This window comes from Prionailurus viverrinus, chromosome B2 (assembly GCF_022837055.1).
Source record: "Prionailurus viverrinus isolate Anna chromosome B2, UM_Priviv_1.0, whole genome shotgun sequence".
NCBI lineage: Eukaryota > Metazoa > Chordata > Mammalia > Carnivora > Felidae > Prionailurus > Prionailurus viverrinus.
Genome location: NC_062565.1, coordinates 78,706,815 through 78,734,466, shown reverse-complemented (window position 1 = coordinate 78,734,466; position 27,652 = coordinate 78,706,815). Strand labels below are relative to the sequence as shown.

At 37.7% G+C, this 27,652-nt stretch overlaps 1 protein-coding gene and 1 pseudogene across 4 annotated transcripts in view; both read left to right on the top strand.

Moving 5' to 3' along the window:
* Positions 1 to 27,432, top strand: part of RARS2 (arginyl-tRNA synthetase 2, mitochondrial) — a 69,078-nt gene extending 41,646 nt beyond the window's left edge. For 2 of the 4 annotated variants that reach the window (XM_047860400.1, XM_047860401.1), the window contains 14 exons: positions 1,473 to 1,556; positions 5,851 to 5,927; positions 15,162 to 15,320; positions 16,339 to 16,445; positions 17,573 to 17,668; positions 20,447 to 20,507; positions 22,029 to 22,105; positions 22,580 to 22,704; positions 23,287 to 23,354; positions 23,440 to 23,549; positions 23,927 to 24,022; positions 25,027 to 25,101; positions 26,674 to 26,737; positions 27,196 to 27,432. In XM_047860400.1, coding sequence (XP_047716356.1) covers positions 1,473 to 1,556; positions 5,851 to 5,927; positions 15,162 to 15,320; positions 16,339 to 16,445; positions 17,573 to 17,668; positions 20,447 to 20,507; positions 22,029 to 22,105; positions 22,580 to 22,704; positions 23,287 to 23,354; positions 23,440 to 23,549; positions 23,927 to 24,022; positions 25,027 to 25,101; positions 26,674 to 26,737; positions 27,196 to 27,282 — 1,286 coding nt within the window. In that variant the 3' untranslated portion in view covers positions 27,283 to 27,432. Of the gene's footprint in view, positions 1 to 1,472; positions 1,557 to 5,850; positions 5,928 to 9,067; positions 9,098 to 15,161; positions 15,321 to 16,338; positions 16,446 to 17,572; positions 17,669 to 20,446; positions 20,508 to 22,028; positions 22,106 to 22,579; positions 22,705 to 23,286; positions 23,355 to 23,439; positions 23,550 to 23,926; positions 24,023 to 25,026; positions 25,102 to 26,673; positions 26,738 to 27,195 lie in introns of those variants that run through there. The other 2 variants (XM_047860402.1, XR_007152455.1) reach the window with 2 other exon arrangements.
* On the top strand, positions 2,652 to 3,507 carry LOC125166532 (60S ribosomal protein L23a-like; annotated as a pseudogene).
* Positions 27,433 to 27,652: the final 220 nt, after the last annotated feature.

Sequence of the window (27,652 nt, the reverse complement as noted above, 5' to 3'; positions counted from 1 at the left end):
GAGCATTTTAAGAGAGGAAATGATAGGGTTTGATTTTTGAAAGAGTATAAAAAATATACTGTGTAAGAAAAGCTACATGAGTAGGTCAAAATTGTAGGAATGGGCCAAGAAGAGATAATACTTCCTGAGAATTTATTTACCGTGTTATTTACCGTGATATGTGGAAACTCAGATACCAAAAGTAACTTTTCCAAAAATCACCTAGCGAGTAAGTATCATAGCCAGGATTTGAAATTAGTCCAATTCCAGAAGCTTAGGTTTGTGTTATTTAGTTGATTTGTAAGATAATAAGATGCTAATTAAAAATAAGAATACAATCTGAGTAGCAGCGGAAGAAGTTTGCTGTTAGGACTGTATAGACTGGGAAAGTCTAGAAGTAAGGAAGCTGGAAAAGGAGTAGCTGCAGTAATTTGAGTCAGATATACATATTGGTGAAGGATTATTTGCAGAAAACTAAATCTACTGTAGTAAAAGCAGGCAAGAATTTATTACAGGATATTGAATAGTTTACAAAGTTGTTGGAAGTGCTGAAGAAGCTTTGGGTGAAGTGACATAAATGATTCCCAGAATTATACCGTAGAGCGTGTTCATCAAGGGAGCTTCTGCCTTTTCTGCAGTCACTTCCAGTAGCAGCCATGCTACTGCTGCCACTAGTCCTGCCATATCTTCTAGAATTCATATAAGCAAAACAGGCAGCCCCATACCCTTTCAGTTCCCTTGGAAGTCACATGACAGGGCACTGGGCTATTAGTGATGCCACCAAAAAGAAAAAGCCTCCACAGCTGTGCTTGTCAGAAAAAATAGAAGTAGCTCCCCTCTCACCTCATGTTCACCTTCGAAGTCTCATGCAAAGTGTATCTGATTGCCCAAATATAAGTGACTTCTGAAACCCTAACTGCAGAAGTTTCTGAGAAATGTAATTTTTAGGTTTCCAGCCTCTGCAGCATATGAGTGCACACGAGGAGAGTGAAGCAGGTGTTGGATATCAAACCAGTGTCAGCAGTAGAAGAAGATGAAGTTCTTGAACTACCATGTGCTCTTAGGGAGCAGGCATGAGGAGGTGGATTTCAGTGATTGAAAGAAGGTAGAGTGAGCTGTTGAGAAAAAAACACCAGTGTGGTTTAGGCTCTATAGGGATTAGCAAAATTATCTCTTGTTACTTATTGAGATTCTCTTATTTTCTTTGGAATTCAGTTATTCTAACATATGTTCCCAGCTCCCACTAATGTTGCTGAAAATTATGTTCTTATGAAAATTGTGAGGTTCTTTGGAATAACTGCCCCCCAAATAATTCTCTACTCCTGCTCCATAACATAGATGAAAACACAATAGCGAATATTTTACTAAAAAAAATTGAATTGGTAAATTTTATCAAAAAAATTTTTGTTATGCTTTGATAATAGAGAAACACATGGTTCTTATGCCAAAATGGATAACAAGAATGAGAAACTGTATATTTTATTGATTACTAGGAAATTTTATAGCAAATCTCAAAGAAGCTTTAGGACATCAAGTCACCAGAATAAATTACCTTGGAGATTGGGGCATGCAGTTTGGTAAGTGAGTTTGAAATTTTCTCTTTTATCTCACTGTTAAGTTTAATTTCTTTTAATTATGTCACCTGATCATGCAGAATATAGGCAGAACCCATTGGGTAGAGTAGTGCCTCCTACCTTTTTTTTTTCCCTCTAATGGCTCTTTTGCATAAGTCTTATATTCTATTTATTAGAACAATTCTCACCACACAAATCTGTTTTGGGGGAGGAAACCTCACACATTCAAGGCAATAAATACAGGCTTTTATGGTTTTATTAAGAAAAAGTAGCTTACATGTGTCAAATGTAGGAGTGAATGTACCAGGGAAGAAGTAAGTCTAGCTATATAATCCCTTCCAGCTACAGCTCTGCCATTTTTCAAACAAATGGGGTCCAGCCTCCCTGCATCATACATGGAGGGTGATCTGTTGTTATACCCTGAGCCAGTGGCCTAGAAGAAAAAGAAAGTGGGATACTTTGGCTCCTTCTTAAATTGTGCAGTGACAGGGGGTCAAAAAAAAAAGAGAGGAAGAGAGAAGTGAGAACCAAACAGTTGAATGCCACAAATTATCTCTAATGTTGTGAGTTTACTCAGAACCATTCCTACCTCATAGTATACCTGTAATCAAAGAAGGGCAAGATAAATGAAGTTGCTAAGGTAGTGAAGTTCTGGTAGCATGTGGAATGCAAACTTTTAAAAATCTCTGGCGGGGCGCCTGGGTGGCGCAGTCGGTTAAGCGTCCGACTTCAGCCAGGTCACAATCTCGCAGTCCGTGAGTTCGAGCCCCGCGTCAGGCTCTGGGCTGATGGCTCAGAGCCTGGAGCCTGTTTCCGATTCTGTGTCTCCCTCTCTCTCTGCCCCTCCCCCGTTCATGCTCTGTCTCTCTCTGTCCCAAAAATAAATAAAAACGTTGGAAAAAAAAAAAATCTCTGGCAACTATTGGGGCGCCTGGGTGGCTCAGTTGGCTGAGTGTCCGACTTTGGCTCAGGTCTTGATCTCACAGCTCCTGAGTTCAAGCCCCGTGTCGGGCTCTGTGCTGACAGCTCAGAGCCTGGAACCTGCTTCAGATTCTGTGTCTCCCTCTCTCTCTGCCCCTTCCCCAGTTGTGCCATGTCTCTGTCTCTCAAAAATAAAAATAAAACATTAAAAAAAAAATTTAAAAATCTCTGGCAACTGTTATGTGTTTTAAAATCCGGCCTAATTTCATGAAGATGGCCCCGAAGGCAAAGAAGGAAGCCCCTGCCCCTCCCAAAGCTGAAGCCAAAGCAAAGGCTTTGAAGGCCAAGAAAGCAGTGCTGAAAGGTGTCCACAGTCATTAAAAAAAGAAGATCCGGGGGCGCCTGGGTGGCGCAGTCGGTTAAGCGTCCGACTTCAGCCAGGTCACGATCTCGCGGTCCGGGAGTTCGAGCCCCGCGTCGGGCTCTGGGCTGATGGCTCGGAGCCTGGAGCCTGTTTCCGATTCTGTGTCTCCCTCTCTCTCTGCCCCTCCCCCGTTCATGCTCTGTCTCTCTCTGTCCCAAAAATAAATAAACGTTGAAAAAAAAAAATTTAAAAAAAAAAAAAAAAAAAAGAAGATCCGCACGTCACCTACATTCCGACGGCCCAAGACACTGCGTCTCCAAGGACAGCCCAAATATCCTTGAAAGAGCGCCCCCAGGAGAAACAAACTTGGCCACTATGCCATCATCAAGTTCCCCCTGACTACTGAGTCAGCCATGAAGAAAATAGAAGACAACAACACTCTTGTGTTCATTGTGGACGTCAAGGCCAACAAGCACCAGATCAAACAGGCCGTGAAGAAGCTCTATGACATTGATGTGGCCAAGGTCAACACTCTGATCAGGCCCGATGGAGAAAAGAAAGCATATGTTCGACTGGCTCCTGACTATGATGCTTTGGATGTTGCCAACAAAATTGGGATCATCTAAACTGAGTCCAGCTGGCTAAATCTAAATATAAATTTTTTCAACAATAGAATAGAATAGAATAGAATAGAATAGAATAGAATGAAATAAAATATAATATAATATAATATAATATAATATAATATAATATAATATAATATAAAATCCGGCCTTAGTATCACCTCTTAAGGCATTCTCTGATACAGGCCCTTGCCTACATCTAGCATCACCAAGTTCCTAGTATCCAGCTCTCCTCAAATAGGCTTGCCTTACTCTTTTCTTACTTGTGTGCTTCTCTCCCCTGCTAGATGACATGTTCCTTGAAGGCATGTATTGTGTCTTAATTATCTTTGTGTCCATAGGACTTGAAACATAAGAAGCACTAAGACTGATGAATGAATTTGTGGAAGTATTTTACAGTACCAATCCAAAAGAAACGCTAGATAATATTTTAAAGCTTCCATAAAGTGTAGTGTGCACCACCAGTTCTAAAGTTTACTGATACTATTCTGTTCTGTCATAGCTAGTGAAATGAAATCAAAGTTTCTAAAAGACAGATTTATCATGACCTTCTCTTTCATTTCAATAAAAATCTCATTTAGTCTCTAAAAACAGTAGAACTTGAACCAATTAATAGTACCATTACTATTCACTGTGGAGGAATCTGAAAACATGCCCTGCATTTTAAAAATCCACCTGCATTTCACAATAGCTGGTAGTCAGAGATTTGGGCCCTAGGCTCAACAATCAGATTTAATAGGTGATATCCACTTTACATTAGTTTAACCGATTTATGCATTTCACAGGCATTAGCAAATAGGTGATTATGGTATTCAGTTTTAGCTACAGGATTTTATTATAGCAATGTTTCTCTAAAGGACTACGATGGTTAATGATCTGTCACCATTTCCATTATAACCATAATGGTTGAAGAGTTTTAATTTTGGGTGTTTCAGCTATCTCCTATTAAAAGTTGGCAAATAGTTTCTAACCACAAAATTAGTTTTTGAAAATGTATTAGGTTGAATATTAAATGGGCATTGGCCTTTACTTTTCCTGTTTCCATTTTTTAGAACAGTCTGGGGCATCTTTCCACACCCTGCTCCTAAGACACTGACATTTGCTTTTTGTTAAAAGTGAATAGGGCTGGTACATTTTTAAGTCATCCTTCTAGTTCTTGTCTAAAACTCCAAAATATTTTACATCTTTGAGTTCAGTAGCATCCCACTTTCTGGTGAGCCTCCATAGAAAAATGTATGTCAGCAAGGCCCACTGGCAATAGCTCCTTTAGATCGGAAGCTTAGTAATTGATAAGAGTTATAGAAACAGATTGGTTTTTAAAATAATTCAACCACCTTTTATTGCTTTTGGTCCCAGTCTGCATATATCCTTCTTTTTTTTTTTAAAGACATGGAGGAACTTTATATTTTTTTAATGTTCATTTATTTTTGAGAGAGTGGGAGAGGGGCAGAGAGAGAGAGGAAGACACAGAATGTGAAGCAGGCTTCAGGCTCCGAGCTGTCAGCACAGAGCCCAACACAGGGCTCATACTCACGGACCATGAGATCGTGAGATCATGACGTGAGCCTAAGTCAGATGCTTAACCTACTGAGCCACCCAGGCGCCCTTGCATATATCCTTTTAAACTGAAATTGTGATCATCTTTCTTAAGAATATAAGTACTTACAGTCTATTACCTCAATTATTATTTAAAAAAAAAAAATAAGGCTCAAACTAATACTATCCCTGAATGCAGAACTTATCATCAAAGACAAAAAAAAAAAAAAAAATCATTGACAAATAAAAGACAAATATATGGCCAGATAAAAGATATTTGTTGCTTGGTCACCTTGAATGGGAGAGATAACCAGGTATGTTTTGAGTTTTGTCTTTTATTGTTTTCCTCCAGTTATTTTTTTAAGGGTTAATATTATAACACCAAGCCAACTTCTACCTTTGTTTTATTTTAACAACTACAAGTTTAAAAAGAAAGTTTTGAAATCACCTCCCATAAGTTTGTTTTCGCAGAATTTAAGCATCCAGCATGTAGCATCATGATGTCCTTCCTCAGGGTAGCTAGTCAATAAATGCTTGTTTTATTAATGTCTGCTACGTTGGTGGTGGGCACTGTTAATACAAAGACAAGTTAGTCCTAGACCCTGCTTTTGATGAGTTCATAGTCCATTGGTGTCTTTGAAGTTAATTTCAGTGATCTATTCAACATATTGAATTTGTGATTCAGTATGTTGAGTTTATGGGGTAGCAGAAGATGATAACATGTGTTTGTAGTGCTCTCAGGACACATAATTACAAGGGCTTGATATTTTGATATAGCTATACCTGTTCCCTGCCATGACTGTTCTCTACTGTTCCATTTTATAATTTTTTCATTTATGTATTACTGTGCTAGGTCTTCTGGGAACTGGCTTCCAACTGTTTGGCTATGAAGAAAAACTTCAGTCCAATCCTTTACAGCACCTCTTTGAAGTAAGTTGTCAAGAAACAATAGTAGCAAATGCTTCAGTTTATTTTTTTCAGAGTACTTTGCAGCTTGGATTAATTTTTAATCCCAGAGGTTTTTAAAAATGTTCATAAAAATAAGGAATTATAGCAATGTGGCTTTTATTTTACTAGGGAGTTCGTTTCATTTTCTTGTCCAAGTGTTTATTTAGGTTTTAGTTGATTTGGGACAGTATTTTTCTAGGTATAGAGTCATCTTAGAATAAACACATGGGATAACAGATTCAACGCAAATTTCTTAATTTTTTGTCAGTTGCTTTATAACTGCAGCTTTCTTCATGGCAATAACTATAATTCATTTAGAATCGAAAAACATGAGTATATACTTTTTTAATCTTATTCTAGTGTGGGGGAAGATACCTGTGTTTCTCTGAATTTGTGTGTGCTTTTTTTAAATTTCTGTCTTTTAGCTCCTTTTCCTGGCTTTTGCCCAGCGTGAACTCCTTCCTATTCTGCTTCATATAGTCCCTTGGGTACTTTGATTCACTGTCCTCAGTTTTTCTTAGAGTTCATTAATAAAGCTCTTCCTGCCCAATTAATCTCCAGGAGATGTGTTTCCTTTTCATTGTCCTAATTGTTCTCTTTTCTGTTTCTGGGCCTCACAAGAATAAACACCAATGACAGCAGCCGTGTTGGTGACGTACTGGGGATCAGACTAAAGATGTTATTATACCTGTGCATAAGAAAGAGCACTTACCAAAATAATGCTTTACTTCCCTAGCAAAAGCCACTGAGAATGCTTCATAATTTTCCTTTCTGTTAAATAATTTTTCTCCTGCAGTTTTGTAGTTAAATTTAACAAAAATTACATTGTAATTCTTGAAGAGTTTTAATGGTTTGTAATTTTCTCCTGAGTCCCTGCATGCACTGCACTTTAAATGCCTAGATTTTTATTTATAATATTAAACAAAAGATTTTTTTCTGTTTTCCATTGAGTTTTATTGATAGGCAAGAGTTTAAAAATTAATGATTCTTTATGGTCGTCTGTAAATAAAGCATGCCACCTTAGTGCCTAGAATTTTTATTGTATTATTTTTTAAAACTTTGAGTAATGGCAAGTATTTTTTTACCACAGGCTTAGTGAACCTTTCATCAGATCCAGGCCCACAGAGACAACCCACTGCACAGAAAATAAAAATACTTGCTTGAAGACCTTGTGTCTGTCATTGAGAGAACATTTTTAAGGATGTAGAGTACAACTTCATATGAGAGTTACTATTCTCACCTTTCTCCCACCCCACCTCAAACGTTTTATTTAACCCTGAAAATAGTTCAGTCTTTGTCATTCATAGTATTTTAAATATTTTTAGTAAAGTCTGTTCTCAAACCTGATAGAAACTTAAATGTATGTTTCTTTCTATGCAGTTTATCACAAATTTCCAGGCTTTTGAGACTCATAAAAAGTTGGATATTATACACCTATATTAGAGGTTGTTGATTGATGGATGCACATAAAGAAGGAACAAGGGCAGGAGGTACTTCTGTGAATAACTAAAAACTCAAGGAACAGTGGTGTTGCTTTCATTAAGTGTTCTTTTGCCTAAAAGCTTCGTAGGGAAGCAGCATTTATAGACAAAAGAGCAAGTCAAATACACCCATGTTGCTGTTTGTAATAAAAGAAATCCATTAGGGTACTAACTGGCTCTTTCTTCCTTTGCAGGACAGAAAAAAAATGCAGAGCCTAAAGTGGCAGCCTCCAGGTTATTTTATCTTTGGGCTAATTTTTGCTAGCCCAATTTCATTTTAAAATTATAGCCATCATTGCAGATTATTTTCAACAAAAACTTTGAGCATAAGTGAGGAATTTTTTCCTTTTTTTTTTTGAGCTTTAGGCAAATATTAATAAATGATTTTATACTGTTCCTAAAAGAAAACCTGGACTTTGGCTGGACCCCCTGGTTTTTTTCCTTGTCAGATTATAGTTGTAACCACTTTCAGAAGGACCATGTCTTCTCGATCTTTTATCGCCAGCCCCAAGCACCATGCCTGCAGTTACATTTTGTATGAATTTGATCTTGTAGGGGTTTTTTTTGGTCCCTTTCTTCCATTTAAGTTGGAGAATATCAGACCTATTATATAGTTCCAAGGAAGAGCTATTATAGGATACACTCGTACCATTTCTCAAAATTGACTTCATCATGCAGTTACTGATGCAAAACCCAAGGGCCAGATGCAGGGCTCCAGCACAGGCAGTCTGACTCCCAGGTGCTCATGCACTGCCCTGTGCTCCACTGGCATGACAGAATGCCCTTCTGGCCATTCACTTCCATCGGTTGTAATTACTTACATACCATTTTCCTTTCTTTCATCCTCAAATTGCTGTACCAGGAACACAATTAGTAGTTTAGTTTTCTCAGTTTCAACCTTCCAGCATATCTGTTTTGAATTTGGCTTCAGCCATCCAGTGGCAGTTTGTGGCCTGCCTCCTGCTTAATGGCATCATGATCAGTATCCCCCAGTTTCAGTTTCTCAGTTTTTGTGTATAGAAATTATAGGATAGTTTTAGCATTTCTTTTCTGTGATGAAAATATTTATCATTTACAATCAGTTCTCTCTTGCGTTCCCATTTTTGTGCTTTGCTTCGTTACTTGTTTTTCTGTGTACCTGTAGTCCTTCTTTTCCCATGATGTCTGGCTGTTGTGTGTGGACATGGGACTTTTGTTGATCATCATTTAAAACCATTTATTAGTTGTTCTGATTTGTCATGAAACGGGGAACTGGTTTTGTAATAGTTCATACCTCCCCCTAAATTAGCTAATGAGTTAAATAACTAATATATTTGCTATTTAGAATTCACATTATTGGTTCAAAGAAAACATTTAAATTAAGTTTTGTGACATGTATAAAAAAGCCTTTCTGCTTCTATCAAAAAGTAATTCATTATGGTAAAAAGTGTTAAATCTAAATCATGAGTATATGGGTGTCTCATTTACTTTTACCTGTTATAATCTGTTTTTTAATGTTTATTTATTTAGAGAGAGCACAAGCAGGGGAGGGGCAGAAAGAGCAAGAGAGAGAGAGAGAGAGAGAGAAAGAATCCCAAGCAGCCCCCACGCTGCAGCGCAGAGCCTGATGCGGAGCCTGAACCCACCAACTGTGAGATCGTGACCTAAGCTGAAATCAAGCACCTAAGTCAGGTGCTTAACCAACTCAGCCACCCAGGCGCCCCTACTTTTACCTATTTTAGTGATAGTTTTTAAAAGTAATTTCAGGATTTCTCCTAGTTTAAACTACTTGAATGGACCTTGAGAACATCTAACACTGTTTTAGGAATGTATAGCCAGCATTTTTTTTTTTTTTTTTTTTTTTTTGGGCTACAAGTTTTAGAACTTGACTCATTGCATATTGCTTATTAATATCAATTTTTAAATTTTTTTAATGCTTATTTAATGTTGAGAGAGAGACAGACAGAGCATGAGCAGGGGAAGGGCAGAGAGAGAGAGGGAGACACAGAATCTGAAGCAGGCTCCAGGCTCCAAGCTGTTGGCACAGAGCCTGACACGGAGCCCAAACCCACGAACTGCAAGATCATGACCTGAGCCTAAGTTGGCCGCCTAACCGACTGAGCCACCCAGGTGCCCCTAATATGAATTTTGATTACCATAGAAATGCCTCTGAAATATGAGCAGCCTCTCCTAAGAGATAAATACTATGACAATAATGTATCAATTAGCCCTATACCCTAACAGTGGCATTTATAAAGGGAACGTGATACATTAACATATTAAGTTCATAATTGCCCCAAAAGTATTCATTATTTTTCCCTTACCCTTTCTAAAATGCTTTTAGGTAATTACAGTGATGGGCATTTAATAAAAAAAGACCTGGAAAGTTAGAGGATAATGTATTAGTAGGAAATAGTATATTAGAGGTTTGACCCTGAGTTTCCCTATATTAATAACAAAAAAAAGTAGAATATAGGGCAAGAGCAAAGCACCAAATTAACGAATGATACTATTTACTTGCTCTCATTTTTTTTTTTAATGTGGAAGAAGTATCTATTCCTCAAGAGACCATGGGGCTTTTTTTGATTGTTGGGTTTTTTTCTTGTTTGTTTGTTTTGGCTTTAGAGTCTCCAAAAAAGATTTCTTCAACTTAAAAAAGTAATTCAAGTTAAATCAATTCTAGACATAATGACATATTTGTGCACTTAGAAATGTTTATAAAGACTTGAATTCAAGAGTTCTTTATTGGTTAGATCACATTACTATTTTCAGAGAAAGTGGCTATTATGGTTAATGTGAATTTTACTCATTATAATACTTACATGGAAGAAATAACTCTTAAATTGTAAGCCTAATTAAATCTGAACCCAGTCATATTTTTGAGAGTGGTAAGAGTCATCTCTAGTCATTGTTAAGGATTTCTCATCTTCCAAATCACAAAGTCCTCCACATTCTTATGTACATCTCAGGATGGGCATGGAGGCCTCTTCTTAGCTTTAATCCACATTGGTCTTGACTGATGTGCCCAGTATCCCAGCCTACATAAATGCCCTGGGGGCACACAGCTCTGCTTGTATGACAAACATAGGAGATCCTAGCTGTGGCCCAGTTCCATAGGTCTAGATATCAGCCTCCCTGTGTGGGGACACCACAAATCATTTCCCTCAGAGGGCCTGTTGCCACCCCAGAGGCTGCCCAGCTTTTGCTATTCCTGGGAATGTTTCTCCATCCCCATTCCCTCCTCAATCTAGACAATTGTCCTTTCTTCTCTCCTGGCAGCTTTTCTGTTTTACCATACTCTTGACCATCTTCCCCAAAGCCACTAGCCTTTCTTCCCAATGCCTACTCTTCTGGGGGTTACTACAGTGCCTCATTTTCCTCTGAGTGTTCTTAGAACAAGGATGGGAATACTAAGCAAGACCAGAGTACATATTAATAGCTCAGTGATTATCCCTCCCACCCCATCAAAATGAGCAAAAAACTTTTTCAGCATGAGAAATGTATATCACCATGTGTCATATATAAGAAGTGAATCTTTATCATCCTTGAATAAAGGTATATCATGGACATTATTATTAACAAAGACCAAAAATAGGCGATTCTAAATACTGAAAGAAGATGAATGGATGAAAAAATGCTATTTATATGCTGCTAATGATATACTAATGAGAAACTTGATAATTACTAAGTTTTTATTTTATTATTAACTTATATATTGATCTTTTAAATTATAATTGTATTGTTTGAGTTTCTTTAATATTACATTTAACATTAGAAATCTATCTCAGGGCACCTGGGTGGCTCAGTAGGTAAGCATCCGACTTTGGCTCAGGTCATGATCTCATGGTTTGTGGGTTTGAGCCCCGCGTTGGGCTCTGTGCTGACCGCTCAAAGTCTGGAACCTGCTTCAGATTCTGTGTCGCCTTCTCTTTCTGCCCATCGCCTGCTCATGCTCTGTCTTCTCAAAAATAAATAAACCTTAAAAAACAAAAGAAAACAAAAGAAATCTATCTCAACCAGCAGTTCTGTAAGGAATTTCTGATCAAGACATGAAACAACATTAAAAATTACCTTCTTTGTTTAAGTTGTAATCATGAATTCATTACATGTTTTTTCTAAAAAAAATAGAACAAAATGCATTTTAAGATAGAAGACAAATTGTGTAGTTAAAAGGGTCTTTAGTGTCTAAGTTATGCTGACCGTTCTTAGTAGTTACTCTCTGTTTTAAGACAGAAATAACCAGGGTTGGGGTTAGAGCCCTGTAAGCAAAGAATTAAACTGTGTCTATGTTGCCAGTGGTATTCTAGAATCAAATTTAAGAGAGTAAGAGAGCATTATATACTTTATTTCTCGTACTTATTTCTTTATATTGGGACAGATCATCTTGAGCTGACTGTAATTATCTGAATCAGTTAAATTAGAAATAAAATATCCTATGCTTCTTTGGGAATATTAGCATCTAGAAATAGTGAAAAGGTTAATATTCCTTTAAGGAAGTCTTAAATGTTTAGTTTATTTCCTCATGGAAATATACCTCACTTTCGTATTTTGGTAACTAAAAGAAAAATTATTTCCATTCTCAAGAACATCCTAAGCCACATTCTTATTATCAAATCCAAGTTTAAAACTTCCTTTTTATTCCTTTTGTGTCTACATCTAACCTCAAAAGGAGGCTGTCTTCAAAATGCATACTTTCTAAACATAAAAAGTTTGTGGTGACTAAATTAAAAATTGTCTGTAATTTCAGAAGTACATAGTATTAAGGTTATTTTGTGAAGGAAAATGCATTTCTTTTCTAAAACGGTGATGAATGTTAATAATTACAGTTTTTTCTTGTTCATTTACAGGCAGATTAAGTGCTAATTAAGGCTCTTCTATGGTTCTGTTTGATAGTGTCAGTTGATTTTCAGTAATGTTTGGTTTATAATTACAAATTGCTGAAATGCCAAGATTCTTCAAGTGTTAGGGTTTGGTTTTGTTTATTTTGCTTTAATTATTTCTATTTTAAATTTTAAGAAAGGGAAAAGATTCTGGTAAAGTTTTTTATAAAAATATTCTTACCAGTAGTTCACATGCATATTAGATTTTTTAAATGTTGTCTATTTGAGTTCAGAGTCCTAGATTTAAAAAAAATTTTTTTTTGAAAATAAGAATATTTTGTATATGTTTGATTATAAATTACATGTGAATGTGCATGTAGTGTGTGTATGAGAGAGATATTTTCAATCACAATCATAGAAATATGTATGCCTCAGTTACTATAGGCTGGACAACACTTTAATTGTCCATGGATATGTCATTCAAAAGTCAAGAAGTTTGGGGCACCTGGCTGGCTCAGTTGGTTAAGCATCATCCAACTTTGGCTCAGGTCATTATCTCACAGTTCATGGGTTTGAGGCCCATGTCAGGTTCTGTGCTGACAACTCAGAACCTGGAGCCTGCTTTGGATTCTGTCCCCCTCTCTCTCTGCTCTTCCCCAGCTCACACTCTTGTTTTTCTCTCTCTCTCTCAAAATAAATAAACACTTAAAAAAACGTCAAAAAGTCTGCAGTTTACTATCTCACCGTGACTCTCTCTGTTTTCCTACACCTTACCAAAATTTTCTTTCTCTGTTTCTGACTTATTCTGGACTTATTTCATAGGAGCACATGGAAATTAATATTTTATGGTATGTGTGTTCAATCTCCCCAAGACCACCGCCAGGTTTAATAACACATTAGAAGGACTCAGAAGACTCCATGTATAATTGTGCTAACAGCTATGATTTACTATAGCAAAAGGTTGCAAAACAAAATCAAAGGGAAAGGAATATGCAGTGAAGTCTGTTAGAAACCAGGGCTAAGCTTCCAAGAGTCTTTTCCTGGTGGAGTCACACAGGATACACTTAGTTCCTCCTGCAACAAACTGGGACAACATACATGAAATGTTGTCTACCAGGGAAGCTTATTAGATGATCCATGCCCAAAGTTTCTATTGGAGTTTGATCATGTAGGCACCCTCTGCTTAGCATGTACTAAAATGCCAAACTCCCAGAAGGAAAGCAAGTAGTTAGCATAAAACATATTGTTTTCATAGTTTAAGCACAGTGAGCTACTCTTATCAGTTAGGCTGGTGGGAACATTTCCCAAATCTGAAGTACCCACATGGCCAGCCAAGTTCCCAGATGCCAGCCAAGGGGTAAGCTTGCAAACCGGACATTTTAAGGATAGCACCTCAGTCCTGCTATATTCTTTTCTGTGCAATGTGCGTTAAAAAGGAAAAAGAAATTAGGTAGTTTTAACCTCTCTTTGGAATATTTATTCATTACATTCTGCCATTCCAGTAGTTAACAGAAGCCATCTATGAAAGATGAGACGTTTTTACCTTGATAGATGTTTAATGCCCTGTCCCTTTGGTTGGTAGATCTAGTGGGTCTAAGCCACATTCCAGTTGTCCCAGTGTGTACTCCAGCAATAAAACCACTTTATCTGCCACTGATATTTTGATGATATTACTGTAACAGATGCCTCCTATTTCTTTGGTAATTTGCCAATTTTTACTACTTTATGCTACTTTAATAGGTTTCTGAAAGAAATACGAGGAGAGTAAATGTATCATCCATGTTTCATCCTGGAAGTGAGTTACAACTTAGAAGTAAAATCTTTATATTCTATATGGGTAACTTCAGTACTACTTGAGGTGCAGAGTTGATATTTTTATTGTCATTTATTAACCTTGCATTTTGGAGACCAGAAAATTATTAAACTGTGATCACAGGATCATAGAAATGGGAGACCATCCAATAAGCCATCCAATTCCACTCCTGTCATTGGGTGGGGGCAGAAGTAAACCAGCCAAGACAGGTGGTGCAAAAACATTCCAGAAGTGAGTGGTCCACACAGTTCTCAGGAGCCCAGGTTCAAGTGTAAGTAAACTAACTGTCCAGAGGTCTTCCTAGATAAGCTATGTTATGGGTCTTTTGCAGGTTTAGAGAACTATTTTAAAAGTCTTTCTTAAAACAACTGCTGAATCATCCTTTGGTTTTTTCTTAGCCAGATTGAACCATTCTACCTCCTTTGACCTTTTCTCAGAAAAGTTACGACCATAATAATTTGCCCTTTTATTAAAAAAAAGAGGGAATGCTAGCTTAATCCAACCCAGGCACTCTTTTTTTTTTTTTTTTTTAATTTTTTTAATGTTTGTTTATTTTTGAGAGAGAGTCAGTATGAGCAGGGAAGGGGCAGGGAGAGAGGGAGACACACAATCTGAAGAAGGCTCCAGGCCCCGAGCTATCAGCACAGAGCCTGAAGTGGGGCTCAAACTCACAAACTTGTTAGATCATGACCTGAGCCAAAGTTGGACGTTCAGCCAACTGAGCCACCCAGGCGCCCCCTAACCCAGGCACTCTTAACCCAGGAGTCTGTGAACTTGGAAGGGAGGGGAAAATTACACATTTTATTTTCCCTAACCTCTATCAGAAATTTAGTATTTTCTTCCATTACTACATCACAACCTTAAAAAATGATTGGATAACTTTCAATGTAATTATTTCCTTTATGAGCATATGTGTTTTACTTTATGCATTTAGAAACATTTTGAGAAGGGATTTATAGGGTGCACTAAGGGCCCATGGCAAAAAAAAAAAAGAAAAAAAAAGATTACACTCTCATGAGGGCAGTTGGCTAACATTTAAATGAAAGTTCTCAGGATTGTGTTTTGTTCCATTGAAGGTAACAGTGACTAATGTACTTCATTTAATATACTGTTATGTTTTTAGGTTTATGTACAAGTTAATAAAGAAGCAGCAGATAATAAAAATGTAGCAAAATCAGCACATGAGTTCTTTCAGCGATTAGAACTGGGTGACATGCAAGCACTTGAACTGTGGCAGAAATTTCGAGACCTGAGCATAGAAGAATACGTGCGGATTTACAAGGTGCCCACCTACTCTCCTATGATGGGGTGCTCTTGACTGGGACTACTGAGGAATGTAGTAGCTTCCTCAGCTCATGTTTTAAGACTGGATTTGTCATTCCATTGAAAATTAGGACCCACATATTATTATTTATGCTGAAAGTTGGAGCTTTGAAACAATCCTGTGAAATTCACAAACCAAATATCAGGTGGCACTCTAGTACTCTGTGTCAGTCTGGCTTCTCTTTTCTGTCTTCTGTTCATTCCTTCATTTTATCTTAATCGTTTTTTTCCCCTTTCATTTCTGTAGGCCTGTGTGTGATGCATATAAATTTGTTCATTTAATAAACATTTTAGGGGGTGGGAGAAATACAACAGTGAGTAAAGGAAATAGAAGTATTTCTGTCTGGACTTCACATGCCAGCATGGAGACGGAGAGCAAATTAAAGACAACGGGGATTAAACAAGGACATACACAGTCTGTTAGGTGGTGATGATGCTGTGGAGAACAATGAAGCAGGGGAGGGGAGACGGAGTCTGCGAGTACGTGGAATGAAGAGAGTTTCATTAAAGAAACCCATGTGGCTGGAGTAGGGAAGCAGGATGAAGAGCTGCAGGAGAGGAGGTGGAAGAGGTTGTAGGATGGGGCATGAAGTAGGACATTCTCCAGAGCTGCCCAACCTTGCTTCTTGCTGTGATGGAGATGTTCCATGATGTGCTGCCCAGCAGCATAGCCATTAGCCACCGGTGGCTATCCAGCACTTGAAGCATGAGGAGTGTTCCTGAGAAAGTCAAGTTTTTTATTTTATGTAATTTGAATAGCCGTGTGGGCCCAGTAACTACCATATCAGCACAGTACTATTGTGAGGACTTGCCTGGTGTGGGAAGAGGTAGAAAGTTTGGTAGAGCAGAGGAGTGACTTCATCTAATTCTTACTTTCCCAATCTGGGTGACAGACTGTAGAGCATCCTGTTTTGTCATAGGATAAGATAATAGGACATTTAAGTAACTTCCTTTCTTTTGTTTCTGAATCCTTTTAGCGTCTAGGAGTACACTTTGATGAATATTCAGGAGAATCATTTTATCGTGAAAAATCTCAAGAAGTCTTAAAATTGCTGGACAGTAAAGGACTCCTGCAGAAAACAATGTATGGTCAGGTTACTGTTCTTTAGTAAAGTTATTTCTTTGGGAAAAAATGATATAGTCTCTCAGTAAGAACAACAGAATGTGGTGTGCAACCTTCCTGGCATTTTTTTAGTAGTGCTTTTTGCTGTTCAAAGTACTTTTCCACATACGGTCTTCTTGCTGCCAAGACAAAATCCTGGTCAGGTTGGAAGAAAAGTTGTTAATCTGCTTTTTACGTGTGAAGAAACTGAAGCACGGAAAGTACAAATGACTGGCCTAATGTCAGACAAGTTGATGTAACTGGAAAAAGGAAATAAAACTTACATCTTACTTAGCCCTGCCTTTTTAAAAAACCACATCCTGTTCAAAATGGATTTAAGGCATATTATGTAAATAGGTATAATATAAGCTTTTGAAAGAGTAAAATGAGGAAATCAGGAAGCGAGGGCAGAAAAAAATAATACAGAATCAGGGATGATAATGGTATATCATCTAACACACTGCCTTACTTACGGTAGATTTCTAATTTAGCTTTGAGCTTCCTGTCAGCCAGACAAACAGTACCAGTCATAGGAGCCCAGGCATCTGTAATACAGAAGCAAACCAGTTGCTTAGAAGCACCAGTTGTCATAGTACCAAAGAGCTTCTCTTGTCATCTTTATGAGGAAGACCTGGAGAACATCAGTAACGTGCATAAGGCAGATTTTTGCATCTCCATCTGCAGATTCTAATTTTTGACAAGGCAGGAAAGACAGTAACAAAATTCCATGGTTTATTATTCAAGGGTATTTTCTGGCATGTTAAAAATTAGCCCAATATTAAATGCTATAATTTGAATTAGAAGAATATGATGTTTCACAGTTAAATAACTGAAATCTCATTTTTCAACTGGATATGCTAAAGACTTTCTAAGTACCTTATCCAGAGCTACAGAGTTTAAAAAGATAGGACAACTAAATATTAATTATAGCATACCCATTCTTAATAAATTCATGGTCCCATTCCTTGTTTTTCTTCATTTGGTTATACTGCTTATTGCTACGTAAGAAATAAAAAATAGCTTCCAGTTTGCCAAAGATAATGTTATAGATATTATACTTTTAAAGGGTCTTACTCTATTTCTTAAGAGTTACCTGTTTGCATTTCTAGAAAAGGAACAGCTATAGTGGATCTTTCTGGAAATGGTGACCCCTCCTCAATTTGTACTGTAATGCGAAGCGATGGGACTTCTCTCTACGCAACCAGGTTTGTATGTAACGGGGGGGGTCAGCATCAGAATGTATGTGACTTCATGTGCTTTGTTGTAGGATCAGTGCTAAAACAGTCATTTTATCCTCAAAGCTGTTACCCAATCCTAGTTTCTAAATCACTTGTTCTCATCACTTCAAGATGTATTTATTGGGCGTCTATCTATTGCCAGTTATAGTTCCTGGAAAGGTATAACATCATCAGAAAAGTGACTGAAAAAGATTATTTACAGTAAGGTAAACATCATAGGATTTCCACAGCCAATAAATACATTGTTCTACAAACTGAAAACTGAGGTACCTCAACTATAAATATTTTCCTGTTGTACATTGATAGGAAGTATATACTAGAAGGTGGTCATATTGGCTCAGTGGCATCCTCTGTAAAGATTCATCTACCATGCACATGAGTAGCAGTCCTCATGTAAAACAGGGTAAGGGAGAAGTAGGCCATATTGCCTTTTTTTTTCTTTTTCCCCTTCCAACTGTCTGCATGACTGACTCCTGTGGAAAGGAACAGTCTAGTCTCTGTTAATCAGTAAGAACTGGAACTTACATCTTATCAAGCACATTTATATCTGGGACAAAGCCAATAGGAAGGAGAAGATAGGACCATAAAAAAGGCACACAAGCAAACATGGCCATACTGAAACACTTTTGGCAAAAGGCTCTAGTGTCTTCCAGGCTAGAGTTTTATATTGGATCATAAACCCACTTTTATAGTATAATTAAAGTATTGATATTTATTGTTGTTAACTACCATCATTTGTTCCAAACAGCTTTAAACAACCATCTGATTCTCTTACTCTCCGTTAGAAAATTGATCTCTTTACTTTCTATTACTTTTTGGCATTTCCCTTTATCATTTCCATGTAATTATAGTTAGGAGGTGAGAAGAACCTGTGTATCTAAGAGGTACATTTCTTTTTCTAGATTAAAAACAATAATAGAAAAAATATTTTGTGTCCGCCAATAATTGCTGGACAGATTAAATAAAGAAACCTTGAGCAGGGGCGCCTGGGTGGCTCAGTCGGTTAAGCGTCCAACTTCAGCTCAGGTTATGATCTCACGGTTCGTGGGTTTGAGCCCCGAGTCAGGCTCTGTGCTGACAGTTCAGGGCCGGGAGCCTGCTTCAGATTCTATGACTCCCTTTCTCTCTGCCCCTCCCTCATTTGCACTCCGTCTCTCTCTCAAAAATAGATAAAACATTTTTTAAAAAAGTGTCCGCCCAGAATAGAGGTTCCATGTCATTTTAGTGGTCCTGATTTGGTTATTTTTCTTGGGCTGTCATTCATTAGGTCTAGATTTTTCTGTATATTTACCTTAATACCTATATGTTTCTCTTTGAGACAATAATTGTGTTTTTTGCCATTTGCCAAAATGTTTAGTGTTTCACCTTGCTCGAACTTTGTTTCTGCCCTTTCAGTGGGTTCTTATAGAATACATCAATACATGTGGATGTGAATTAGAAGAGTAGTTATAACAGACAGAAGTGCGGGAGAATACTGGCAAAAGCACAGGGTGAGGCTGGGCACCTTCTTTGGGCTGGGTCCCTACTTTGAAATGAGAGGCCTGAACTAAATGATCTGGCGTTCTTCCTGCTTTCAAATTCAGGTTTCACAAACTCAGCCTAGAGCTTTTCTTTATATTCTTCTCTTTTATTATTTCATTGGATCAAAAGGCTTCTCTTTGTTTTGTCCTTGTGTCAAACCAAAAATATAGTGGGGGTATATATTTGTGACTTCATCTGGGGGATAATCTTCTATACTCGTGTTTCACAACCTTTGTTTTTTTGTTTTTGTTTTTCCATTATAATCCCTCTCAGGAGCCTTTTTAGCCTGTTTTTCCTGCTTGCCCACCTCAGGAAATGTTTGATATCACAGATCTTCTGTGCATCTGTATGTGTTGTGTGCATATATGTGCTTATACATAAAAAGAATAAGATTCTGTTGTCCCTCAGGAGCCAGTTTTTGCCTCCATTGTGAATGCATGCTCTATGTTGTATTAGGATTAGGAGATGGGCACTAATGATGTTTTGATGCTTTCCATCATTTCAAAAGATCTAGGACCTTTTAAAATCTTCCCAGTGTCCTATATTGTTAACCACAAATAGCTTTGATTTTCCATTTCAATATTTTCATAATTTTGACTTGAAATTTCACTGTTAATGGTTTGGTTTTCATTATTTCATACTAGATGCAAACCGAGTTTTATACTTAGAGAAAGGAGAGTTGAGTTTTTGTCAAAGGACTTTCTGGTCTTGTAGAGTGTTTTAGAAGGTATTGCTTATCACTGATTCAAAACTTTTGAAAGTCCTTGTAATAGGAGAGTAGCTAAAAGATATCTGTTAAGTTACCACATCACCTGTGTTTTAAATATGTTCTTTAAGAAGGTATACTGCCGAAAAGTGACACTCAGGTGATTGTTCCCAGTACAGGCTTGATGAACAAATCATAAAACATTTACCTACAGACACTTTGCCTGGAGCTGCTTTAGTACTACTGCTTTTCCCAGAGCTTATATTTACTTATTTTGTTGTTTTTTTTTTAATCTTTCCACTGTACTTTTATTATTGTTGCTTTTCCCAAAGCTATTTTTGTTATTATTACTTTATATGAAAGTATGGTACTGGGATTATATAATCATAAGCAGTATACCCTAGACTGTGGAGTAATAGGAGTTCTTAATTAGAAAAACCTCATTACTATTAAATACGTAAAGCAAATTTTTACCCAGATCTGCCTAGTAACTCTTAATTTATGGCCATATTTTTCAGAGATCTTGCAGCTGCTATCGATCGAATGGACAAGTATAATTTTGATACAATGATTTATGTGGTAAGTAATCACAATAAAGAACAAAAGATTATGATCTTTACCTCATGAAAACTGCAAAGAAAGAAGTTAATTGCCATGTTGAAAAACTATGGAAAAATAATCTTGTCAAAATATAGAAGAAATTCAATGTTAGGTTTATTTAAAAAAAAATTTTTATTTTTATTCATTTTTAAGAGACAGAGACAGAGCACAAGCAGGGGTGGGGCAGAGAGAGAGGGGGACACAGAATCTGAAGCAGGCTCCAGGCTCTGAGCTGTCAGCACAGAGCCCGACGTGGGGCTCCAACTCACGAACTGCGAGATCATCGTAAAAAAAAAAAAAAAAATACCCAATTCAGGAAAATAGTTATGTGAAATGAGTATGTGCAGGTTACCATAATGTACTTTTTAAAAAATAACTATTTTAGGGGTGCCTGGGTGGCTTGGTCAGTTAAGCGTCCGACTTCGGCTCAGGTCATGATCTCATGGTGCGTGAGTTCGAGCCCCGCGTCGGGCTCTGTGCTGACAGCTCAGAGCCTGGAGCTTGTTTCGGATTCTGTGTCTCCCTCTCTCCCTGCCCCTCCCCTGTTCATGCTCTGTCTCTCTCTGTCTCAAAAATAATCAAAACGTTACAAAAAAAAAATTTTTTTTAATAAATAAAATAAAAATAACTATTTTAATAATTTAAGACAAGTTTTAAAATAGTACAGTTTCCATGGACCCTTCACCCAGCCTTCCCCAAAGAAAATATCTTAATATAACCATGGTATTTTATCTATACCAGGAAACTGACATGGTAAAGACCTTAGTTAAAACATGTACTTGCGTGTGGGCCTAAATATATTGGGGGGAGGGGAGAGATCACATAACCATCACAACATTCAGAATAAAGAACTGTTCCATCATGAAGCAAACTCCATCTTGGGAACCACTTAATAACCCTCCCTTCCCCCTAACCCTAACCCTTGGCAATCATTGCTCTGTTCTCTATCACTACAGTTTTGTCACTTTGAAAAGGTTATATAAGTGGAATCACAGTAGGTAACCTTTTGAGATTGGCTTTTTTCACTCAGCAATAATGAATGCCCTTGAGATCCACCCAAACTGTTGTGTGCATCCAATAGTTTGTTCCTCTTATTGCTGAGGGTTATTCTGGTCTTTTCTTCCCTTTCCTTCCTCTCCATGTGCAACCTCCCTTTCCCCTAAGAAAAAAAAGTTGCAATTATATACCTTATTAGAACTTAGCTTTGTCCTTCTTGGAGATAAAGGTTATGATAGCTGAAAGAGAAGGAATTTAAATAGAATATTCAAGAGATTAAAGTTCGTATTTCCTCCTGACTCGTGGAGTGCTACAGCTCTTACTATCTTGTAGAACACTCAGCTTAGACGTTCTTCTACTGGCATCCTCTCTGTGTGCTTATTTAAAATACATCAATTGACAATGACTCTGGTCTGTCAAAACTCAAATATTTTGATTTATGTCCAACCTGTTTTTGTAGGTTAACTTATCACTGTTGTTTTAAATACTTTTTTTTCCCCCAAGACAGATAAAGGGCAAAAAAAGCATTTTCAGCAAGTGTTCCAAATGCTGCAGATCATGGGATATGACTGGGCAGAAAGGTAATGTCAACACAGTTCTTAACTGCCTGCTTAGGATCATTAAAGGTTTGTTAGGTCAGCCAAGTCCCAAAATATACCAGGTTGTTGAAAATTGTTATTCAAACTTCATTTCTTTGGGTTAAAAATATTTGCAAAGCAGATTTGTTTTTTACATTAATTTAATGTCCTTATTTCTAACTTACAAACATTTAATATATGTGTCTTTAGTAGACATCTGTTCTCAGTGGCTTGATGTCCAAAATTCGTAATCCCTCCTTTTATTTCACAAAGGCAACTAGTAATTTAATCACATGCTAGTGATTATCTGTACAATGAAGCTGTGTGTTTAACATCTTTTGTGGCATATAACAAATCACATCACATTTTAATTTGTTAATTTTGAAAAGCCCCTCTGTGAGAGTTAAAGTTCAGACTACTCTCTGAAAGGGTATTGTTACACACTTTGATCATCAGTTCTTTTCTCCTTCATTTCAGGTGCCAGCACGTGCCCTTTGGAGTGGTGCAGGGAATGAAGACTCGAAGAGGAGAGGTTACCTTTCTGGAAGATGTTCTAAATGAGATTCGATCAAGGATGCTACAGAACATGGCTTCTATTAAGAGTGAATTCACTTTATTGTTACAGTCACAACTTACATGCCACTTTTATGTTCTTTGGACTTCTGTGCAGTGTGATTTGTTATGACTGTCCCTCTCTTAATTTTCATTAACCTTGTCAAAAATAGCTTGCACTAATTAGAGGTGCCAGAGGTTTTAGACTTGCTGCTTGGTGTCATTCAGTTCAGTAATCTGCACTGATACAACACTAGGCCTCTTTCATGGACAGCTTCAGCATTGTCATTCCACTGTTGGAGTGCTTATGTGAAATTCCTATGTATGTAATAGGAAACAAGTCACAAGTCCTGGTGGCTTTGTTTAGCCTTGGAAAAGTAAGTACTAGCTTTATCTAATGTCTCACAAGGGATATTCATGAGAAAAACGAATTCATGTTTCTTTCCCTTTAATGTAGGCAGGGGAACATCTTTATCCAAGGTCAATTAGCCCAAATTAGGGAAGTAAACTGCCCACTCTGAACCTGTTTGTTCTTGCTGGCAGCGTATGTTTTTGGCAGATTTTATCTCCTTCAATCCCTGATTCTGAATGGTTTCATGTAGGTTAAAGATAGCTGCCTTTGTCTGTTTCAGCTACCAAAGAAGTGGAGAACCCACAGGAGACTGCAGAGAGGGTCGGGCTTGCAGCACTCATTATTCAGGTCTGATAAGACTGCATTCTGTGAGACCCTTTTGTTTGGTACCAGAACAAATCCCAGCACTAAAGGTTTACTCTTGTCATTTTAGGACTTCAAAGGTGTGCTCTTGTCTGACTATCAGTTCAGCTGGGATCGTATTTTCCAGAGTCGTGGGGACACAGGCGTCTTCCTGCAGTACACGCATGCTCGCCTCCACAGGTGAGGGGACTCTGCAGGGATGCATGAGCCGCTCTGTCCTTCCCAGGGTGAGGCTTGGTTGATGTGCTCCTAAGATCAAAGTCATATTTGCTGGGCTTCTCAGACATCTGTTCAAAACTAGTTAGAAGTACAGTGGACCACCTGTTAGGTTTGTTTTTTTTGGGGGGGGTGGGGGTTAAAATATTTATTGAGCACCTATAAAGAAGTGCTTTTGTATGTTACCTTATTCTGTACTCAGAATAACCCTGCCAAAGAATATACTCCCTTTTTCCGAGGGAAGTAACAGATTTAGGAAAGATTAAAGCATCATGATAAACTTCAATTAGGTGTCCTTGGATGACTTGTTTAATCCGTTGTTTTTAAACTTTTGATAACAGTTTGGAAGAGACTTTTGGATGTGGTTATCTAAATGATTTCAACACTGCTTGTTTACAAGAACCACAGTCTGTTTCCATTCTTCAGCATCTTCTCAGGTATGGGTTTTCTAGTATTTATCTAGTCTTCATCTGCCTAGTGAAATGACTGTTGGGGGTTTGCTGACCACTGGAGTGAATAAGCCAGTAACTAGCTCTTACCCCGTCCCCCTGCCACCAGACAGCAAGCGCTTTTCCTGGAGGTATGACCAAAAAGCAATTTATCTGCCCTTTGAGGGCAGACAGAGGACATAGTCAAGGTCAATCCTTGGGACTTAAAAATATTATCACTGCTGAATCGGCACAGGTGCCTAACATCTTCTGGGTCATGGTATGAGAATAGAAAGCCTAGTAAAGCATAAATTTTTAGTTTTGGAAAAGCTCATCTTCTCCTCACCCTCTTCAATAAGTGACGGGGAATCTCTGCCTTTGTACAGCTTCCATGAGACCATAATCCTTCATTTGCTACATGGTTTTAATTCACAGTCTCAGATGAATATCTACTTGATGCCCCTACACTGGGCAAGAGACCATACCTTTGAGCTCTTTCAAGCTTTGTTGGTAAAGCCAGACTTGTCAGGAGATACTAGTCTCTGGAAAGGGATGTGGGTAGTTAACAAGGCAGTTTTCTCTAATTGCCACACGGTGGTCAATGACTCTTTCCTGGGATCAGGAGTCAGTTTTCTCACATTTGGCTAATCTGGTAGGAAAAATAAGCCAACCTGGTTTCCTTGGCATTGAGGGTAGACTCTGTTTGTTAGTTCCTAGATTATGTTCCTAAACATGGCTGGAGGCTTTTTACATTCACTTTAACAGCCATGATTTGAGTCCTTGTTCTGGGCTAGGCCTAAGGGATATCAAGATGATTTAGAAAGTACCTGCCATCAAGGAATTCGTAAGAAAGAAAACTGCGCCTTTACCTTCAAATGCACCCAAGGTCCTTTTTCATATATACCTTCTACTCTTAATGATTTCAAGTCAGCCTTACATCCAAGATCTTAACAGCTTAGTGTAATACGTGCACAGTCTTCCTCTGCCAACTGCTGCTGTCATGTTTCTTTTAGGTTCGACGAAGTGCTTTATAGATCATCTCAGGACCTTCAACCCAGGCACATTGTCAGTTACCTTCTAACTCTAAGGTACCTATAACCTTGCTGTTTTCAGGTATTAAAGACCTCTGGGACCTGATCTGAAAAAGGACCTTTCTTCTAAAGTCTTCCTATAAACAAACCCACGGCCTAAAAAATGAGGTACTTTAAGTTATAGGAATTCTTGCTTCATTTTTGCAAATCAGCAATTAATATTCATTTATTCATTCAGTGATATAAGGTACAGTCATTGAGTCTTTTTAACAGGAACTAACAGCTTTGTCACGGGTGGTTACATAACAGTACGTGTGTGTTAAGATAGAGCGAACATAAGAGACCATGTTAGGGCACTCAGCCCAGCCTTGATGGATCAGAGAGGGCTTTTTGGAGGAGAGGAGTTGATATTAATCAGGAGAAACAAAGTCGCAGAAAAGGAAGAAAAAGCCCAGAGTTGAACAAGAAGATGATACTGAAGGAACTACAAGCATAGTCCTGCGAGGGGTGAGAAATGAGTGTGTACACACCTTTTTTGCATGTATTAGGGCATTTCAGCTTATTTTCAGGGCAGTGGAGTCCATAAAAAGATTTTAAGCATAGAAAAATTAGCCAGCCAGAGAATAGAGAATGAACTGGAAGGCAGATCAGTAACACTTGAATAGAAATTTCATAGTAGCTGTTTCAGAATTCTGAATAGAAGTTGAGTATCTTCTAGAGCAACAGCTGTTATCTTTCTATAAATCTATTTAAGAAAGGAAATACTTGCTTTTACTCAAGATTTACTGAAATCAGATTTATTGGGGTTTTCTTGATTGTCCTTTCTACCTGCCTTCCCCAGATTTAAATAAAAAAATTTTCCCCTTTAAATTCTACATAGTCATAGAGAAATAAAGAAGCCAGAAAGTCTTATTAAATGTCAGTTAAGGGGCACCCGGGTGGCTCAGTCAATTGATCGTCCACCTTCAGCTCAGGTCTTGATCTCGTGGTTCATTTCATGAGTTCGAGACCCACATTGGGCTCTCTGCTGTTAGGCTGTCAGCATAGAGCCCACTTTGGATCCTCTGTCGCCCTCTCTCTGCCCCTCCCCTGCTTGCACTCTCCCCAAAATAAATAAATATATATATTTTTTTAAGTCAGTTCATCATTGAAACAATGTCATAAGCATCATTTTCTGGCACATTGTTGTATTTGCTGCTATACCTGAACAGAAAAGATGCTTTAGAGAGTGGCCCATGTTTGTGCGGTGTTTGTATTTGATAGCTAGTCTCTACCCCACCTCCTCACCATACAGAGGGGGAAGTCCAGGCCACATTATACCTTTCATCCTAAAGATGCCTAAATGAGAAAAAACTAATTATTAGAAAGGAATCCCCTATCTTTATAAAACACTGAAATCACCACCTTAAGAACTTAAGGTATTAGGACCAAAATCTAAAGCTTTAGTTTAATGTGTTTTACTTTTCTTATTACAGAAATGCAGTGATTCGAGTCTCAGCTTTCCAATGTTGGATACATCTTTTAATGGAGCTAGGCTTTGGTTTCTTTAAGTTGAGGCAATAAAATACCAAGCTTGCATTTTACAACAGGAAATGACTTCTGGTCTTCATTTCTCTCTTCCCGTTTCAGTCATCTTGCAGGTATGGCACACAAGACACTGCATATAAAAGACAGTCCTCCTGAAGTGGCTGGGGTACGTTAAGTGTTTTCTGTGTTATCTTTAGCATCCTCAGGTTACTATTACTTTCTTGTAAATGTTTCTAAAATAGCATCTCGTTTAACTGCAGTAGTATACTTATAGACTCAGGTGGTACTTAGAATTGGGCTATAACAATCAGTGTTTTCAGATTTTCCAACACACTGGACTTTGAAACACATTTTCCTAAGAGTGAGGAGTTCCCCATATCTGAAGCTGGGCTGTATAATGATAGTGTCACTCCCACTCCCCAACTCTTGGGGTACCAGTCATACTATAAATTACAGGATGCTAAATTTGTTTTTCCTTACTGACAGCAAATCTTAGGGCACCCTGAGATACTGTTCCTACTTTAAATTAGAAGAAAATTAAAATTACTCTTAAAGATACTCTTCTTTACTCATGTATTGTTAGCCTGTTGTTGAACATTAATCATCCTTTGTTTTATTTTATAGGCCAGACTTCATCTTTTCAGAGCTGTGCGTTCTGTGCTAGCCAATGGAATGAAACTTCTTGGAATAACACCTGTATGTAGGATGTAATTTCTAATTAAAATAGCTTTTTAATTAATGAATTCTAGTTCTCTATTCTTATATGCTTTGTTTAGAATTTAAACTATTCTGTATCAGAATCTATATTTTATTAAGCCTAAGTGATTCATCAACTTATTAAATCTTTATCTTAAAAAATCATCTGAGTTCCCTCATGGTCCATAAGTACTAAACAGAGTTTTGTAAAACTAACTCAAATCTTCTAAAATTCACTGCGGTCTAATGGGGATAAATGATTAAACTCCAGCTTGAGGTTTTTTACAGTGTCATTCTTCCAGAAACTGTTCTCATAACTGAGATTACCTAATGTTCACATCAGATAAATCTGATGAAAACATTTCAATTTTCTTATAATAATGGC